We start from the raw sequence: 18654 nt of genomic DNA on the forward strand, positions 1-18654 counted from the left end.
CAGCTCAAGCGCAAGCGCAAAAAAAAAACAAAACAAAACAAAACAAAAAAGTAATGGACATCTTGGATCGGTTGAGAAACTGAAGGCGCATGGGTTCGGAAGGACAACTCATGGGTATTGGAGTCCGCAAGGTCAATTTAAGTGCTCAAAATAAAATATATCATGGCCACCTTGGATCAGTTGAGAAACCGAAGACGCATGGGTCTGGAAGGACAGCTCAGGGGTATTGGGGTCCGCAACGTTATTTCAAGCGCAAGCGCCAAAAATTAAAAATATATATATCATGGCCACCTTGGATCAATTGAGAAACCGAAGGCGCATGGGTCTGGAAGGACAGCTTATGTGTATTGGGGTCTGCAAGGTTAGCTCAAGCGAAAGAGCAAAAAAAAAAAAGTATTGGACACCTTGGATCAGTTGAGAAACCGAAGGCGCATGGGTCCTGAATCACAACTCAAGGTTATTGGGGTTTGCAAGGTCAGCTCAGGCACAAGCGTAAAAAAAAAAAAAAACAAAAGGTCATGGACACCTTGGATCAGTTGAGAAACCGAAGGCGCATGGGTCCGGAAGCATAGCTCATGGGTATTTGGGTCCGCAAGGTCAGTTCAAGCGCAAGGAAATAAAAATAAAAATAATAAAAAAGTCATGGACACGTTGGATCAGTTGAGAAACCAAAGGCACATGGGTCTGGATGGACAACTTAGGGATATTAGGGTCCGCAAGGTCAGCTCAAGAGCAAGCGAAAAAAAAAAGTCATGGACACCTTGGACCAATTGAGAAACCGTAGGAGCATGAGTCTAGAAGAACATCTCAAGGGTATTTGGGTCCGCAAGGTCAGTTCAAGCGCAAGCAAATAAAAAATAAATTAAAGTCATGGACACCTTGGATCAATTGAGAAACCGAAGGCGCATGGGTCTGGAAGTACAGCTCAGGGGTATTAGGGTCCGCAAGGTTGGCTTAAGCGCATGCGCCAAAAATAAAAAACAAAAAACAAAAAAAAGAAATTCATGGACACCTTGGATCAGTTGAGAAACCGAAGGCACATGGGTTCAGAAGGACAGCTCCGGGGTATTGGGGTCTGCAATGTCAGTTCATGAGCAAGCGCCAAAAAAATAAAAAATTACCATGGGCACCTTGGATCAGTTGAGAAAACAAAGGTGCATGGGTCCTGAAGGACAGCTCAGGGTATTGGGGTCCGCAATGTTAGTTCAAGCGCGAGCGCCAAAAATATATATATATATATCAGGGCCATCTTGGATCAGTTGAGAAACCGAAGGCGCATGGGTTCGGAAGGACAGCTTAAGGGTATTGGGGTCCGCAAGGTCAGCTCAAGCTCAAGCGCAAGCGCAAAAAAAAAAAAAATCATGGACATCTTGGATCAGTTGAGAAACCGAAGGCGCATGTGTCCTGAAGCACAGCTCAAGGTTATTGGGGTCCGCAAGGTTAGCTCAGGCGCAAGCGCAAAAAAAAAAAAAAAAAAAAAAAAAAAAGGTCATGGACACCTTGGATCAATTGAAAAACCGAAGGCGCATGGATCTGGAAGGACAACTCAAGCACAAGCGCCAACAACAAAAAAAAGTCATGGACACCTTGGATCAGTTGAAAAACCGAAGGTGCATGGGTCCGAAAGGACAGCTCAGGGGTATTGTGGTCCGCAAGGTTAGCTCAAGCGCAAGCGCAAAGAAAGAAAAAAAAAAGGGTCATAGACACCTTGGATCAGCTGAGAAACCAAAGACGCATAGGTCCATAAGGTCAACTCAAGCGTATTGGGATCCGGACGGTTAGCTCAAGCGCACCCAAGAGAGAATAAAAAAAAAGTCATGGACACCTTGGATCAGCTAAGAAACCAAAGGCGCAAGGTTTCGGAAGATCAGCTCAAGCACAAGGGGACCCAACTAGGGTCCATCTGGGATCGATTAACAAAGAGAAAGCAAGAAGCATTGGGGTCCACTAGATCGGTTAAAGCCTAAAACCAAGCGCATCCCAACTGGGGTTCATCTGGGATCGGTTAGCAAAGAGAAAGAAATTTGTATAGGCTCATCGGGTCGGCTGAAGCACAAAGGAAAAGAAGAGAAATTTGCAGGGAGTCCATTTGGGATTGGTTAGCAAAGAGAAAGCAAGGATTATGGGGCCCACCGGATCGACTAAAGCCTAAAATCAAGCGCAGCCAACAGGGGTCCATCTGGGATCAGTAAGCAAAGAGAAATAAATTTGCATGGGCCTACCGGATCGGCTGAAGCACAAAAAGAAAAATAAGAGAAATTTGCATAGGGTCCATCTGGGATTGGCTGGAATGAGAAAAATCAAAACTGTCAAAGCAATGCGGGATCGGCAGAGATGCAAAAATCCAGAATAAAAGAGAAAGGGTTCACTTGAGCGTGGGATTGGCTGTCCATACTTGGATATTTCACATGGGGATAAGTCCATAGTTGAAACTTGGAAAGTCAGCATCATGCATAAAAATTCATATTTGGATATTTCACATGCAGGATATGAAAGCAACATGCATGGGTTGGTAATGGCCCAATTGGAATTATATTTTTAGGTTTGACCAACAAGCCCAATAAAGAAAACTAATGGTTTATTTGGGCTCAGTCATGAGCCCATCATGACATCATGCGTTCAATCTGAAGAAATCCTGTTTCAAAGTCCCACTTAACTCATTTTTCCCTCTCTACCCGCGAAGCGTGTAGAGAGGAAAAAAAGGGGGACACTATGGGGGCCAAATCTCACGAGTCATGACTTAACCCATATGCCATGATTAAACGACGTGGGATGATCGAACTTCCCTCCCACTAGAGAAGTGCGGAGCGAAGGAGACACAACCCGGTCACCTAACCCCATTACCATGGAGTGGAGGATGGGATGCGCAAAGCTAGGAAGTGGGGCTAAACCCAAGAACTCGAAGCGCTATAAAAATCCGGCTAGAACTCCAGCAAAAGTACGAGAAATTCAATTGAACACTAAGAGTCCGCTGCACAAACATTGACTTGAGCGTCGGAGTGGCTTTTGCAGGTACTCACCCCATTTCCACCGTTCGTCCTCGGGAATGCAATCCGGAGTTCTTTTTCAACTGAGGAAACGTGCGGACTTCAATCAAGAACCTGTGGAGATATTTCTTCTTGAAAGAAATCCTACTCCAACACTGGAGGCCTTTAAAAAGAAGGAAATTTTATCCCCACAAAAAAGTTTAGGTTCTTAAACTGAAGGCGGTGGTGTAGTGTTCTCAAATTTGCCATGCAAGAATGGAGCAAATCGAACAGTTTACTCAACAAGTTATGTACTTAAACTAGAAAGTTGTATGTGCAGCATGCATGACAACACTCTCTTTTAATTTGTCATCCCCAACCAATCATGTCCCGCTACGTGTGATAATTTTTTCACATGACATAGTATGATTGGTTGAAAATGGCAAAATAGCGTTGTCCCAATGACATACAAGTTCTTCTCTTATAAAAGGGTACGGCAAATTGATTTGGTCTTAAGTATTTTTCCTCTAATCATAAATTCATATTTTAAATTAAAATTAATGTAGTCTTAATTTTCAAATTCCAAATTCCAAATTAAAAGCTGGCCGTGGGGGTTCAAATCAAAATGGGACAAAAATGCAATTAATGACAAATTGATGGAGGCAATGGCAATGCAATGGGGTAAAAGGACTCAGGTACCAGGCCCAGTGGACAACTACGTTGTAAACCAAATGAATTGGGTTCGGGCTGCTGGACTTTTGGATTTATATGGTTCGCCCTTTTTCCCCCCTCTAATTTCTCTTTTATTATAATTGGGATTTTAGGTCTAATGGTCCTTAAACTTTGACCTGATTCACATTTTGGTCTGTCAATTTCCAAAATCATTCCCGTTGTCCTTCAACTTCGCTTTCTTTAGGACAAATGGTCATGCCGTAAATTTTGTTATCTTTTTTGTTAAATACAGGAGCAAAATAGTATTTTTGTTTTTGTTTTTCCAATTTTTTTCTCATCAACAAAATCGAGGATATGAATAGAGTGACGGATATAAGCCATTGCAGGGAGGGTGGGTTGTGAGAGCGTCATCAGTTGTTGCTGGGGTGGTGAGGTTTGGGTGCACCAAGAATTGTCTATGTACCCCATAAGTGAAGCAATTTCTGAATTTGACCTGCAACATTATACCATGTGCTATGCATATGCTCAAATTTAACAAAAAAAAGTTAACAAAACTGACGGCACTCCCCCAATATCACCTCTTTTTGAAAATTTTTATAGCAATGCTTGGGTATTAAAAGAAAGGGACGAAAATGGTGCATACATATTCTTGCTTCACTTAACATAATACATGGTGATAGCTTGTTCATCTCACGAGAATAACTCTATGTTGTTATTCCCATCAATCACGTTCATTCATGTGTAATAAAGATTTCACTTAACGGAACATGATTTAATGAATGTAACAAAATAGTGTTATCCCCTTTAATTGCTAGTTCTTCTCCACTCTCACGTATGTAAAAGTCAATGGAGCAAATGTAACAACAAAGACCAAACAAGTGTATGTGACGAATGAAAAGTCAAAGAAATGGTCCAAGTGGAGTCCACCCCACCGTTGTATTTGCCACGATCCATGATTTTTCAAAAAGTAAGAAAGTAAGTAAATTTCAAGGCAAAAAAGATAAGTGAAAAGTCCAATCAGATGGACCAATAATAACCATCATGAAGTAAATTTGAATCGAATGGAGTCCACCATCATCCTTGCCATGAGTCAATGTCTATATATAACCATGATGATGATTCAGAACTTTCACCCTAGAAAATCCCACAGAATCACTCGCTTTCAACTTTATAAGGCTTTCGTGAGGGCTTAGGAATCAAACATTTGGCACATTTGGCACATTTGGGTCTCTTCCCAAATAATTTGATGTCATTAACCCATTTTCATCCTGCCAAAGAGACGGATCAAAGGAAGGGTCTCTACTTTTCTCAACTTAATCATATACATTGTGTTGTCGTATTACAAAAGATATCAGTGAAACCACATACTTATAAATCGTATTTTATTTTATCAAATTTCCGACATAATATTTTTACGATCTTTAACAAATGCGCATTACCTTAATCAAAAGTCTGATTTGCACTTCAGCACAACAAAAACCTCACATGCTTAGAACAATCAAGCAAATCAAACAAACAAACAAGAAAGCTACAAACTTCCATTTCCTCTGACAAAAAGAAAGAAATATTATATTTCCTTCTGTTCTGGTAAAACTATTATTTCTGGAAACTAGGGTTTATATATATATATATATATATATATAAAGTCATCAGAGTGAGCAGCAACAGTTCAGCCAACAAGTTCAGGTTTTCGAAACAATCTGCGGGGAGCAGCTGTGGACAAGGGCTTTAATGTCAACACGTGTGTTTAGTTTCATGAAAACTTCCACCAGATCCACCGTCAAAACAGTGCCAAGAAAAATCTCAAGACCTACTTAGGACCCTTCATTCATTCAATACCTTAATTATAAGTCTCAGGCTCAGCTCAGACGCTCCCCACCTCATCAGATCTTCGTGTCTTATTTTGGTCAGTCAATAATAGACCAACACACGTGTCTCAAATCTCACAATTCTAAAAAGAGTTATTTTTTTTCCTATTTTTAGTGTTATTTTATTATTATTATTATTATTATAGCTAGAATAGAATATTGGGTAAAGTATTTCATACTTTATTGGTTTCTTCGAAACATGAGCAAATAATAAGTGATCATAATAAAGATACCAGCAGGCGAGCGAATATCTGGATCAGCAACTCAACTTTGTTTTGTTACAATGTTAATAACAAGTTACCTTAATCTCCACTTGGATGAAGGAAAATAACTCTTATTTATCGACCCACCCTATATTTTCATCTTAGTAAAATTTAAGAAAAAAAAATCATCAATCACTTTAATGGTAGACATTCTTCTCACCTACCTTCCTTAAAGATTACCAGCCCACTCTTTCTCTTCCACCATGTTTTGTTTCTTCCATAAACCCTAAGCCATTCTCACATCAAAATTTCCATGTTTTTTATCATTCAATTTTGATCAAAGAATTGATGGCTATATATAGAATATGGTTGAATTTATTTTTTTTGGTCATTGGGATTTACACGAAAATTCAAATTGGTCACTGTATTTTTCAAAGTTTACAATTTATATACATTCAGTTATCTTTTGTCAAGTTTTATTTTTATTTTTTTAGGGAGCACCTTCTGTTTTCTTCCTCTAACTCAACAAATTAGGGTATATTGTGTTATTAGGATTTAACAAATTGGGGCAAAATCTTGGCTTGAAATCAAAATTGTGAAGTATAAGGAAAATACAAAAACCAAACCAAATTAAAATGAGATCAACAACTTACCAATATATTTTGGTGCTCTACCATCTTAATTATGTCTCCTTGCCATCCGAAGTCACAATATGGTTCTCACTCAATCAATTTAGGCTTCAATATAACATCCAATCCGTGACGTTATACCTCACAATTTCGATTTCAACCCAAGATTTTCCCCAATTTGTTAAACCCTAATATCACAATATATCCTAACTCATTGAGTTAGACGAAGAAATTGAACATGCTTCCTTAAATAAAATATTTATAAATTTTTTTTTTAAAAAAGCACTTAATGGAAGATAATGGAATGTCTTTAAATTGTAAATTTTGGGAAACATAATGCCCAATTTAGCTAAATTTTTTTCTCAATGACCAAATTGAATTTTCGTATAAAACACAGTGACCAAAAAAGTATTTAACCTTATAGAATATATAGATTTTATGCTCACTAATGAATGGAAGATCACATATAGATGAATCAGAATCAGTTTTGAGAGGCTAATTGAGAATTGTAATTAATAACTTGTTTCCTCATATGTTGTATATGGGAGCCAAGGGGAAGACTGGTGTCTGCTAAAAACTTGGTAGATTCCATCCAATAGTGACAAAACACAAGATTATGTGGTGTTTACAGATTATAACCCGCCACATCAAACACCAGCCAACAGAAAATTAATTAATTAGATCAATGATATTTGTTCCACCGTGGTTGGCTAATCAAGACTCACCTTTAAAGAAAACTGTGAAATTGCTTTAAGTTACCTTTTGACAATGAAGGATTGAAATGATATGGGAGATGAAGACAACAGGACTAGCATTAAACAAACAAATTAGCAAGGGCCTATAGTTTATGTGGTGAAGTGTTTCAATACCCAATATCTTAAGTTCAATTTTCCACTTTCTCAATATCGCTTGTATATTAAAGAGATAAAAAAGCCAAAAGACGCTTTTTTTTTCTTTCACAAACCTTAATAAGTTTTACCTAAAGAAAGCCATATTCTACCATTAAGTTTTTGGAGGACAAAAGCAAACCGTCGTGGAGCTAGCAATGTCATTATTCAAGAAGTACAATTATGGCAGCACCAACTGTCCACATGAACCCATTCTCTCTCCCAAAAACCCAACACCAACACCCTGTTATGTTATTACCAAAGCTCATCAATTTCTTCTCTCTTCACTCACCTGTTACGTCCATGGAATTTACGCCCACCACCTTTTCGACCAAATTCCCCACCCAAACATTGTTGCCTCCTCCAACCCAATTCGCCAATTGCATTCTGAATTTTGGATTGAGAATACAATGGTTGTAATTGAAAAGCAGAAGGGTAATTTTGAAAGAACTTATTGAAGAAACAATAGGTCTGTATGTCTGATGTTTTCTCTCATAATTCGATTAAGAAATAAACAACTAGAACTAAGTGTAATGTTTGTGACCAAAAGAAAAAACACAAGTGTGGCAGTTTAAAACATAACAATCAAACCTAAAACTGAAACTAAAAAACAAACACAACTAGAACTTAAAAAAAAAAAGGGAAACTAAACTAAAACCTCTTGACACTTAAAATAAGTGATGATTAATTTTTACCAACCAAAAAAGAAAGTCAAATAAGTTTTAGGTAACAAAAAACAAAAAAACAAAAACCTCTGAAAGCTCAAGGGCTAAGTGAATATGAATCAAGTTTTTTTTTTTTTTTGGGTGACCGTGAAAGTGTAAATACGCGTATTTACCAAGTATGGTATAACAAGAATGTATTTTTCCTTAAATGTTTTGTATTAGGTTTATTATTAATTCCAATTTCTTGCATAGCAAGAGAGGCCAAAACAAGAGTTTATAAACAAGTGGAACACATGTGGGCAAGGGCGTAGCAAAGTATGACCCAGATGTGCACACAGACAGCCTAAGCCTATCAAGCGAGAAAGGGAAAGCGCCAAAGCCACAGAGAGAGAGAGAGAACAAAAGGGCGGATGGGTTTGATTGCAAAGGCCAAGAGCAACAACAGCAGCAGCAGCAGCAGCAGCAGCAGTGAAAATTGGGGTATGGATTTGCTTCTAGTCTTCTTTCCAGAAGACAACGGCACAGCCATTGTTGACAAAAGCAACAAGCTTTCCTCTTCTTCATCGGCCTCCTCCCCATCTCCTTCCTCCTCTTCTTCTTCTTCTTCTTCATCAAAAACATGCACAATTTTCAAACGAACCAATTCCAATAATCTCCTTCTGTCCAAAGCCCAATCCACAATTTCCATCTGTGCACTTTTGGTCTTCATCACCCTCCTCCTCTTCACCCTCTCAACCTTTGAACCCACAACCAAGCCTCACCCACTCATCACAACAGCCTCCAGAAGATTTCTGTCCCAAAAATCTCCACCCAGCACCAACACAGACCCCAAATTACTCAATAAACCCAATGCCGCCACAAACCCAAATCACAGCTTCCTTCTCTCTTCCTCTTGGTTTGGCAAAATGTGGAAGCAAAAACAAACCAACCCAAATCTTGCTTCTCGCCGCCACCAATTTGCTCTGCAAAAAATGGGCACTCTGTACAGGCGCGGCACGAGAGCCATGGCCGATCTTGTGGTGGGCCATGTCCAAGAGGACGTCACCGAAGACGACCTCCGCTTGTTTCTGAGGCTCCTGCACAGGTCCGGCCTCACATCCAAAGCTGACGTGGCGCTCATCTTTGCTTCTTCTTCTTCGAGATTTGGCTCTGTAATTGCAGAGGAGGACGACTCGTTTTTCAAGCTCATTAACCATTACAGGGAGCTGAACAGGACGAGTCGAAAACCCAGTTCGGGTTTCGACGTGGCTCAGTTTCTGAAGCCCGGGAAGAAGCAAATTGAGGAGCCTCTGTGGGGGAAGAAGAGCGCCAACTCGGAAGCTGAGGCTGGGTTGACTCAGTTGAGTTACGGCTCGGTTGTCGGGTTCGAGGCGGGTGAGCTTGACCCGGAGAACTCGCTTTCCGGGTTTCTAGACCACGGGGTGCCTATGAGTCTACGAAGGTGGGCTTGTTACCCAATGCTTCTCGGCCGAGTTAGAAGAAATTTCAAGCATATTATGTTAGTCGACGTCCAAAACTCGGTTGTACTCGGCGACCCACTCTGCCGAGTCAAGCACCATAGCCTCGAGTCGGTTCTATTATTCACAATGCCACCTGGTAAGCATGGAAAGAAAAACTCCGAGTCAACTCCGTCCCACGGTCCCGTTAACTCGGTGATTATCACCGGCGGAGCTCGGGGAATCCGCCGGCTGTCGAACACCGTGTTGACAGAAATCGTTCGGGCTACTATGCAGCACAAGAGGAAGAACTCGGTCACGGAGTCAGGAATTTTGAGTCAACTTGTTGTCAACGCGTTCGTGGCGAAGAACATAAATTTGATCACATCTACTGAGTCAATTCCGGACCCGAGTTCACTCGGCGCGGCAACTGAGTTGTCGGGGCACACTATAATTCAACGTGGTAATAGTAACGCTTTTGACCTAAATTCTAATATTATGAAGCAAATTTGTTTATCAGAAATAGATTCTTCTGTCTACAGGGATTGTTAGGAAACAATAAAATAAGTTAGGGGAAAAAAAGAATAGAAATCTTTATTCAGATATTGTCCAAAAAATTCTTGTTTTTTCTTTGTTAATTTCTTCTCTCCATCCATGGCTCCAAGTTTTGTTGTTACTTGTTTATAATATTGATTTAGCAATAAATTCAAGAGATATTTAGTGATATACCCATTTCTAGCACTAATATTATAAATAAACTCTACACAATTGAATTCCTATAAACAAATCCAAAAAAAACCCAACAAATGATAGCTGGCCTTATTGAATTTAATATTAATTATTAAATTACTTTGATGCCCTATTGAGTGCTTTGGGTATTTTTATGAGATTTTGGGGTTGGGCTTGTTTTAAGAAATTGATGGCAGTTTTGTAATTTATAAGAAGTTAAAAGCTTTTTTGTTATGTTGTAAATGGACTTTGGGTGTGTTTCTAAAGTCCATTTTATATAGGGTATTTTTATAATTTTGGCCCCCATATTGGGTATAATAGTGAATCTCCCTAAATTCAATTCTTGTGTATTTTTACTTTTGTATTGTGATGTTTTTATGGTAATTTTTCTTCTAGTAGTTGCAAGAATTTTGGTAGGTAGAGCACAATTCAAGCAAATACAATCAAATAGTAATTAGAGGGTACAAGGGAGAAACACTTACATGCTATTTTGGCCAATCACAGTATGTCATGCGTGATAATTTTTTTACGTGACAAACTGTAATTGGCTATAAATAAAAAAACAGTATTATCCCTTTTTATATAACTTTTTTCTGGATCCAAAGGAGGTTAAAACTTCTGTTAGGTCAAAAATGAAATTGTCAAAAATAGAGTCAAGTCAACTAGGAGACTTAGTGGGAGAAAAAAATAAAAAGAGCTAAGAAACTTAGTGCTAGAATGATGGGGTTTGGCAGCTAAGCTCTAGCTATTTGAAGAAACTTTTTTTAATAAAAATGGGTAAAAAACACAACTTTTAATGCAGGATTGATGAGGGTTTTAGCACCAATGCAGCTAGGCTCTAGCAAATCCCTTGTTTTATCAAGCAACCCTTTTTTGTTTTATAATTATTAATGCAAAAAACTAAGAATGAAATATTGGTGTAAGTGGGCCCATTCCCCCCATTACATGATCAACCACCCATCCTCATGCTTTGCCTAGCTGGCCACATGAATAAATCTCTTTGCAAAGAGATCTCAAAATGGTGAAAGCAATGAAAGCAAAAAGCCAAAGCCGTAAAAGGCCAAGGGCTTGAATTACTTGAAAATGGCCACATGTTTTTTTTTTCTTTTTAGATACAAACAATATTAGAAGATGGGAAATTCAAGCACAGGACCACAATAGTGAAATGTTAAGACTTCAAGCACATATTAATCACTTGAGTTACAAAATCGTTGCGAAAATGATGAAGTTGTTTTTTTGTTGGGAAAAACGGTGAGGTGTTGATTGTGCGTGCTTGTGTTCATGGGAGGAATGTGAGGCAACTACGCGTAGGGCTATAGGGGGAGGAGCATTGATGAGGAGCCATGTGCTTGTGATCTTTCCATCCGTATGGATTTTAAATATTTCCCTGCTTTTTTCAAGCACCAAAGCCACAAAGCCTGAAAAACGTGTAATTGTTTAAGGGACTTTACTTTTCACTTTTGCCAGCCTTACAGATTACTGTGCTTCCAACCAAACAGCCCCTTATTTACTTCGTCTTGGTATCCAAGCTCATGTCATAATAACAGCATGTTCCACGAAATAGTTAGCTAACAAAAGCAGTTGACATTAAATTTTGGATTCTCAACTGTTTTACCAAAAAATTTCTACAATAGCTAAGATTTTGGTACTTGATAATGAGTTAATGATTCTTATATATATTTCGTTAGTAATTACGAATATATTTACTTATTAGGAATGAGAAAAATTATAAATCATATAGGGAGAAATGAAAATGCATCAACAACTTCCCTAATTAATCTAATTGTTGATTTTTCGGATATTAAATTATAAATTTTAATATGAAACCCGCACCGTATCTGGTAAAGTAGGAATTCGAATAATTCAAGTACAGGAAACATGCTAAAGAAAAAAATAGGATATTCAAAAACTCACCAAATTGAGGTTTTGCATTTGTTGAATGAAAAAGTGGGGTTTTACATATCATTTACTTTCATGGGTTTAACTTCTTAACAAATTATGATAACTATAATATTCTCCTACATTTATTTTTCAAATAATAAAATGATGAGCTTTATGATTCAATGACTTGTATTCCCAGTGAATGCTGCATGTCAGTAAAACAAATATTATTTTCTTAAAAAAATACTTTCATTTCAGGGTTAATGAGATTGTAAGAAAAGTGTATGGGTGTTTGTTTGTTACTCCCCATGCAGATCTTTTTTTTTTAAAAAAATATTTTTTTATTCTCACATTTCAAAGGCTCACATATTAAATACTCTTTGTTTGACTTTCTCTGTTCCATTGATGGCACTCTGGCGAGAGAGAGACAGTGGCATTTTCCAAGAGAACCTTAAGGGACCCATTTATAGGTAAGAGATTGGGTGGTATAGATCATGGCCCAAACTTCATTTGACACATTGAATTGAACCAAAAATAAATTGAAAAAAAGAATTTTATTTACACCTGCTAATTAGATCCAAAACCCAAAAACTCTTCATTTTCTTTATAAAATATTTAGGCACAATACTGAAAACTAAGGGTAGTAATTTCTGATATGACCCGTTACACGATTAGAAACTTGCACGAAAGAAACACGACACGAATTTACACGATTAAAAAATAAGTCATTTTTAGGTCAACCAGATACTGACCCGTTTATAAACTAGTGGGTTTCGGGTCAACTCACTAACTCACTAAAATACCCGTTTAACCCGTTTATTAAACGGGTCGTGTCAACCTGTGTATTACTTGTCAACCCGTAAAAAAATGAAAGAAAATTACACTCCAAGACGCACACAATGAGTTTCAAACTCTTACCACTTTCGTTCATTTCTAACACCTTATCCATCCTGGTACACATAACTTTATGATTATAAGCTACACAAGTTGATATTTATAATATTTTTACAAGCTGTTTTTTTTATTTTAAAAAAAAGTAGAATTTCACATGTCTTTTTTATTTATTTATCTTTTATTTATTCTTTAACATTTCAGTTGCGAACAGACACATTTTTTTTCTTCTCGAAATTCTTTTATTTTTCAACTTTAAGAAAGAATGGAAAAAAAAAAATGAATTTATCCCTTGCTCATTCTTCAAACTAAGAAACAACACATGAAAATGTTATGTTTCCACACTCACATTTTCACACCAGCTCTACCTTTGTGCAAGCTACAAATATGCACAATGAAATCCCAGCAACTATGAACATGCTTACACATACATGTATATATTAGAATTATACACATGCCTATATATACTAAAGGTTTAATATATATATATATATACACACACACACATATATGTGCACATGTATAAGAGTACATATCACTTTAAGATTATGTATTTTTGACTATACTATATAACAAAAATGCATATGTGTGCTTGTTACCTATGAATCGTGATAGGAGTATATGTGTGCTTGTCTAGAGCAAGACTAACACTTTTTTTTTTTTAAAAGAATGAACAAATATCCATATCATAAATTATTTTTCCATTAAATTGTCCGTAGCTAATACCACGTGAAATACTTTCATTTAGTTTTAGATGTACATATATATCTTTTTTTTTGTTACAATGTATATGTATACATAAAACATAAAAGATTTTCCAAGTTATATTTATATAAACCAAGATTCAACATACATTTCTTTCTTTTCCTTCTCTTTTCTCTCCTCTCTCTCTCTCTCTTTTCTTTCTTTCCTTCTCTCTTCTCTCCTCTTTTTTTTTCCCTTTCTTTCCTTCTCTCTTCTCTCACTCTCTCTCTCTCTCTCTATTTTTCTTTCTTTCTTTTCCTTCTCTCTTCTCTCCTGTCTCTCTCTATTTTTTTTTTCTTTTCCTTATATTTTATCTTCTCTCTCCGTTTTTTTTATTTAAATTTTTTTTTCAGTTGTGAGTTTTGTAACATACATGTTATTATTTATGAAATTTAATCACGGATCGTTGAATTTTATGGTTCTTTGTACATATTGATGTTGCTTTATTAGTTGCTACTACTTTTTATTAAACAGGTTATTAACCAGGTAACCTGTTTAATAACCTGTTTAAGACGACCCGAACTCGATACGACACGTTTATTAAATATGTTGGGTTTGGGTTGAGTATTCTTGACATGTTTACTATCCCGACACGACACGAACCTGACACGATACGAACCATTGCCAGCCATACTGAAAACCCTCCAAAAGTCATATAAATATTTTTTTTGGCCAAAATTAGGAAGGAGGAGCGAAGTTTTCTTACACACACACTGCCAAAATGCTATAGAGTTCGAGTTTGAGAATAGAGACAATTGATCTGCAAGTGAAGGCATTCTTCACTAGGATAGACTCCATTAAAGCCCAGTTTGACCAAAAAAAAAAAAGCAATTCCAAACGGGATCTAATTCAAAGTGAGTGAGATACACCTTGATAAACCCAAATGATATTAATTAATTATGGCTTTAGATTGCAAATGTGCAACAACAGTACTTACTTTACTTCCTAACGAGTCAGGACTCAGGAGGAGCTTTCTCAAAACTGGTCTGGGACTCAGGAAGGGTTTCTGTCTCCTTGCCGTTGACGCAACATTTGTTCATTTACATAAAATAATAAAAATCGTGGGATCCATTACTTTTACCATATTGAGTACTTATTAATTATATAATTCCTTAATATCATGCATGCTTGTCAGTGCCACACCAAATGTTAGAATTATTCTGTTTGGAACTTCATGTCCAGGGTTGATATAGGCAGCAACTAATCATTTGTTATTTTTTGTCTTCAATTATTTTCTCAAATTTCTTCATTTATTTATTTTTATAAATAAGATAAAGAAAAATAATTAATACTTTTCAAATTAACAGAGCGTATTGGGTGACAAAATATGCACCCGACTCACTTTGTCTTATACATTTTGAGATTACACAAAATAGTGAATAATGTTAGAGCTTCTTTCTTTTTTAGACGTAGGAGGAACAGAAAATAAAACAAGCAAGTAGCCAATGAATTCCTTGATCAGATTTGAATATCATTCTCATCCATATCAATGGGAAAACTCCAATTCAGAAGACATTGCATATGTTGTGTAGAATAATGAAACAAAGCTTTGGCAAAACTTGAAAATCATACAACTTACATACACACACACGTATGTACGAAAATATTTTCTCATATAAGATAGTCCGACAAAGACATCATAACAACTTTGAACGTGTGTGTTATGGATTTTCAATATAGCAATAAAAATGTTCTTTTTATACAAGTAAAATTGAGGAGGTGAAATATCAAAATTTTTCGATAAGAGAACATTATCCTTTCTTTAGATGAATAAGATGCGAGGAAAAGAATTAGAATTATAATAAGTTGCGGGCTTGATCTCATTGAAGTATACATAACAGTACGGGTACATTTAAAAATATTTTTGAATACATTCATCACTCCCTAGGTCAGATTCTAATAAGAAACAAATTAGATCCATTTATATAGTGTATTTATATAAATTTTATTAAAATATTGCGTAATGGGTCCAAAAGGAAAGAAGCGAGAGATTTTTGGTAGGCCAATTTTGAATATATGGGGACATGATAATATGATATAGTAATTATTTGGTGAAGAAGGTGAGATCATTCTCCAAAATTTTCTCCTTTGCCTTGGATGCCCACCGACGAAGTTCTTCATGCATCCAACCATAGTAAAAGCCAAAGAAGCCACCGACACAAATCAATGGCCAAAATGCGTAACTCATACATCACTTAATATGCATGAGACAATTACCAGTCCTTTCTAATTTTCTTTTGTGGTTAGATGCTTCTTGGTGGACCATGATAACAAAGAAATATGCTCAAATTGACTCCACATAAGATAAAAGGGTTGAATTTCATTTGAGGAAATTTTGATTTGGAAAATCATTATAGTTAGGCCCGCTTATATATATATATATATATATATATAGAATTTCAGTTGAGAGATTTCTTAAATTAGTTTATTTAAGGGACACTTTTGTAGGGTCCAATTCATATTGTATTTCACTAATCCAAACCGTCTATTTTGTAGATATTCATTCAAAGATTATCTCTATAAAAAATCACTTGAATCTGATATCATTTGACCACTCAATTGAATTATTAAAATTTTAGTACTTTCTTGACAACTGTGTTCATTGATTTTGTAGGACACAATTGGATATTGAAACAGTTTCTGATTTTTCTAATTTTTTACAAAGATAATTTATGAATGTAGACTTAAAAAATGGTTTGAATCGTTAATTTTTTTTTAATTTTTTATATAAAAGATCCTAGAAGATGTCCCTGAATTGAAAGTGACTATATATATATATAATCCATGGCAAATTGGGTTAGAAGATAGGACAAGACATTTTGAGTGGACTGTGTTGAGCAATTTTAGAGAATGAGAATTGGAGAATCCTCCAAACCTTGTTTTGTATATGAACACTGGCAAAAGGCTCCACCTCCTTTTTTTGACATTGACTTGGAAGAAAGTTCTATCCTTTTTGGTTTTTTCTATACTCCCACGTAACACATTTTCCTTCCATGGAAAAGTTTCAACCACACTCCTAGGTCTTCCATTCCATCTTGAGCACTCATAATCATAGAGTACATTGCTTGGCTTGTGTCATTCATCCTAACCAAGTAAAATGAGAATACCATAAAAGTGAGAGAAAATGATGGAGAATTTCTTGATGATAATGAAACAAATTTACCCAATTAGATATATAACTAGAATATTCTAGAATGTGGCGTCAGTGCATGCTCTCTTATTCACATCTGCTCATCATGAATTGTTCACGTGATGAAATGATTGTTCTTTCATATCTACTTATTACGTGTTGCTCATGTAATTAAGTGATTGTAAAACGAAACATAAATGTTATACCTATACCTATCACATGATTAAGTAATCTGTATAAATATATCATATGAATGTATGTACATAGATACATACATACAATACAATACATACGTGCCCCTACATACTCATCAACCCAACTTCTAGCTAAATTAATTTCACAAAATTAATGACAGAGTGTGAGAGTGACATACGTATGGACCAAAAAGGAGATGGACCAGACCAGCATTAGAAAATGAATAGGCCGAAAGCTTTGAAGCCGTACGTCGTTTCTTCTATTGTCTGCACTCTTCATTTTATTTAGTATTTTTATTTTATTTATGCTTTTAGCTTTACGTGTGATATTAAAATAATCATAAAAATTAAATTATTACTCAATATCATGTTGAATGACACAATTCTTTCCAAAATCCGAATGAAATTTTGGGTTTGAATTTTCAGACGGTCTTCTTAGGCGTGATGGGATGCCACATTAATGATGCAATTCTTTCAATATAGTTCCTAATGCAATCATGTTGAATGGTGTGGAAAAGTTTGACATTCAATTTGGAATATTTCATTGCCTTTGTTTTGATTGTATAATATTATTCAAGTGATTTGGTTTTGTCATTTGTTTCCACATACGGGTTTGTATGATGGGAATGTTTAACCAACCCATAACATAACAAGGATTTTATATAATTGTGAGATCTTGATTGATATGAGTCGAAACTTCTCGTTTAGAGATGTTTTGTTTATCGACATATTATAGTTACGTGTATATGAGTGACTACAAATAAATTATTAAAGTCCATATGCATCCATGACTAATTATATAATGATATTATTTTTCCATTTTGAATGTTTTTATTCAAAAACTTATTTAAACTAACAAACTTATATTTTGGTCATTCATTATCACCTTTTCTTAGGTCTAGTGCCTAAGCTCACATCACAACAAATTAGAAATTGGATGGATAATTTCCTTTATTCAAAGAGGAAAAAAAGGAAAGAAAACCCAACCAACCAAACAACAACACCACCAACAAAAAAGAAGGCATTTTATCTTCCTATAATGCACACTTTTTCTTAGGTCTAGTGCCTAAGATCACATCACAACAAAGAATCAAAAACAGAAACTAATCACAAAAGAAAAAAGAAAAAAAGAAAAGAAAAAGGAGAAGATTCTTCGTCTTGATAACATGTAGTGGCACTACGGAGTTAATGGAGAATTGGCTAAATGGCAAGCAGCACATGAAATGAAGGTGATGGTGGTGTCATTATACAAAGGACCAAACCGTCCCAATCTAGAAGAAGCAGTGCTGGCTTAGGGTTAGAGGGGCATATATTCCCACGGGTCACTTATGAGCCTATCCTAAGTTGGTGTATTTTTCTTCTTCTTGCATGTGAAGTTTCAATGTACTTCATGTGAAGCCTGTCATTGTATTGTAGCCACCCAACACAAAAATTTAACCATAATTTATAGCGAGTTGCTTTCATTTGATGTAATAATGATTTCTTATTCTGTAATACCTAATATACGGATACGTGGTATAACTCGTTTACGTGTTATAACACGAGTGAATAACAATGTTAAGATTTTCCACTTATATTATAAGACGTGGATGAGTTATATTGATATCACAGATATTAAACATGATCATTAATTTTAATCAGAATATGAAAATTTAATACGTCAGATTATGCGGAAAGAAAAAATTCCTTTTATTACGAGACAAATTCCTTTTAGTATAAAATTAGACGTTGATGTGATTAAAAGATGTACAATGGACCT

The 18654-nt window shown here is 36.0% G+C and overlaps 1 protein-coding gene across 1 annotated transcript; it reads left to right on the forward strand.

Moving 5' to 3' along the window:
* On the forward strand, nucleotides 8036-10052 carry LOC18770060. Its single transcript, XM_007204045.2, has one exon. The coding sequence runs from the start codon at nucleotides 8301-8303 to the stop codon at nucleotides 9876-9878; it is 1578 nt and encodes a 525-aa protein (XP_007204107.1). The 5' UTR covers nucleotides 8036-8300; the 3' UTR covers nucleotides 9879-10052.

The sequence above is a fragment of the Prunus persica genome, chromosome G7, assembly GCF_000346465.2.
Source record: "Prunus persica cultivar Lovell chromosome G7, Prunus_persica_NCBIv2, whole genome shotgun sequence".
NCBI classification, from domain to species: domain Eukaryota; kingdom Viridiplantae; phylum Streptophyta; class Magnoliopsida; order Rosales; family Rosaceae; genus Prunus; species Prunus persica.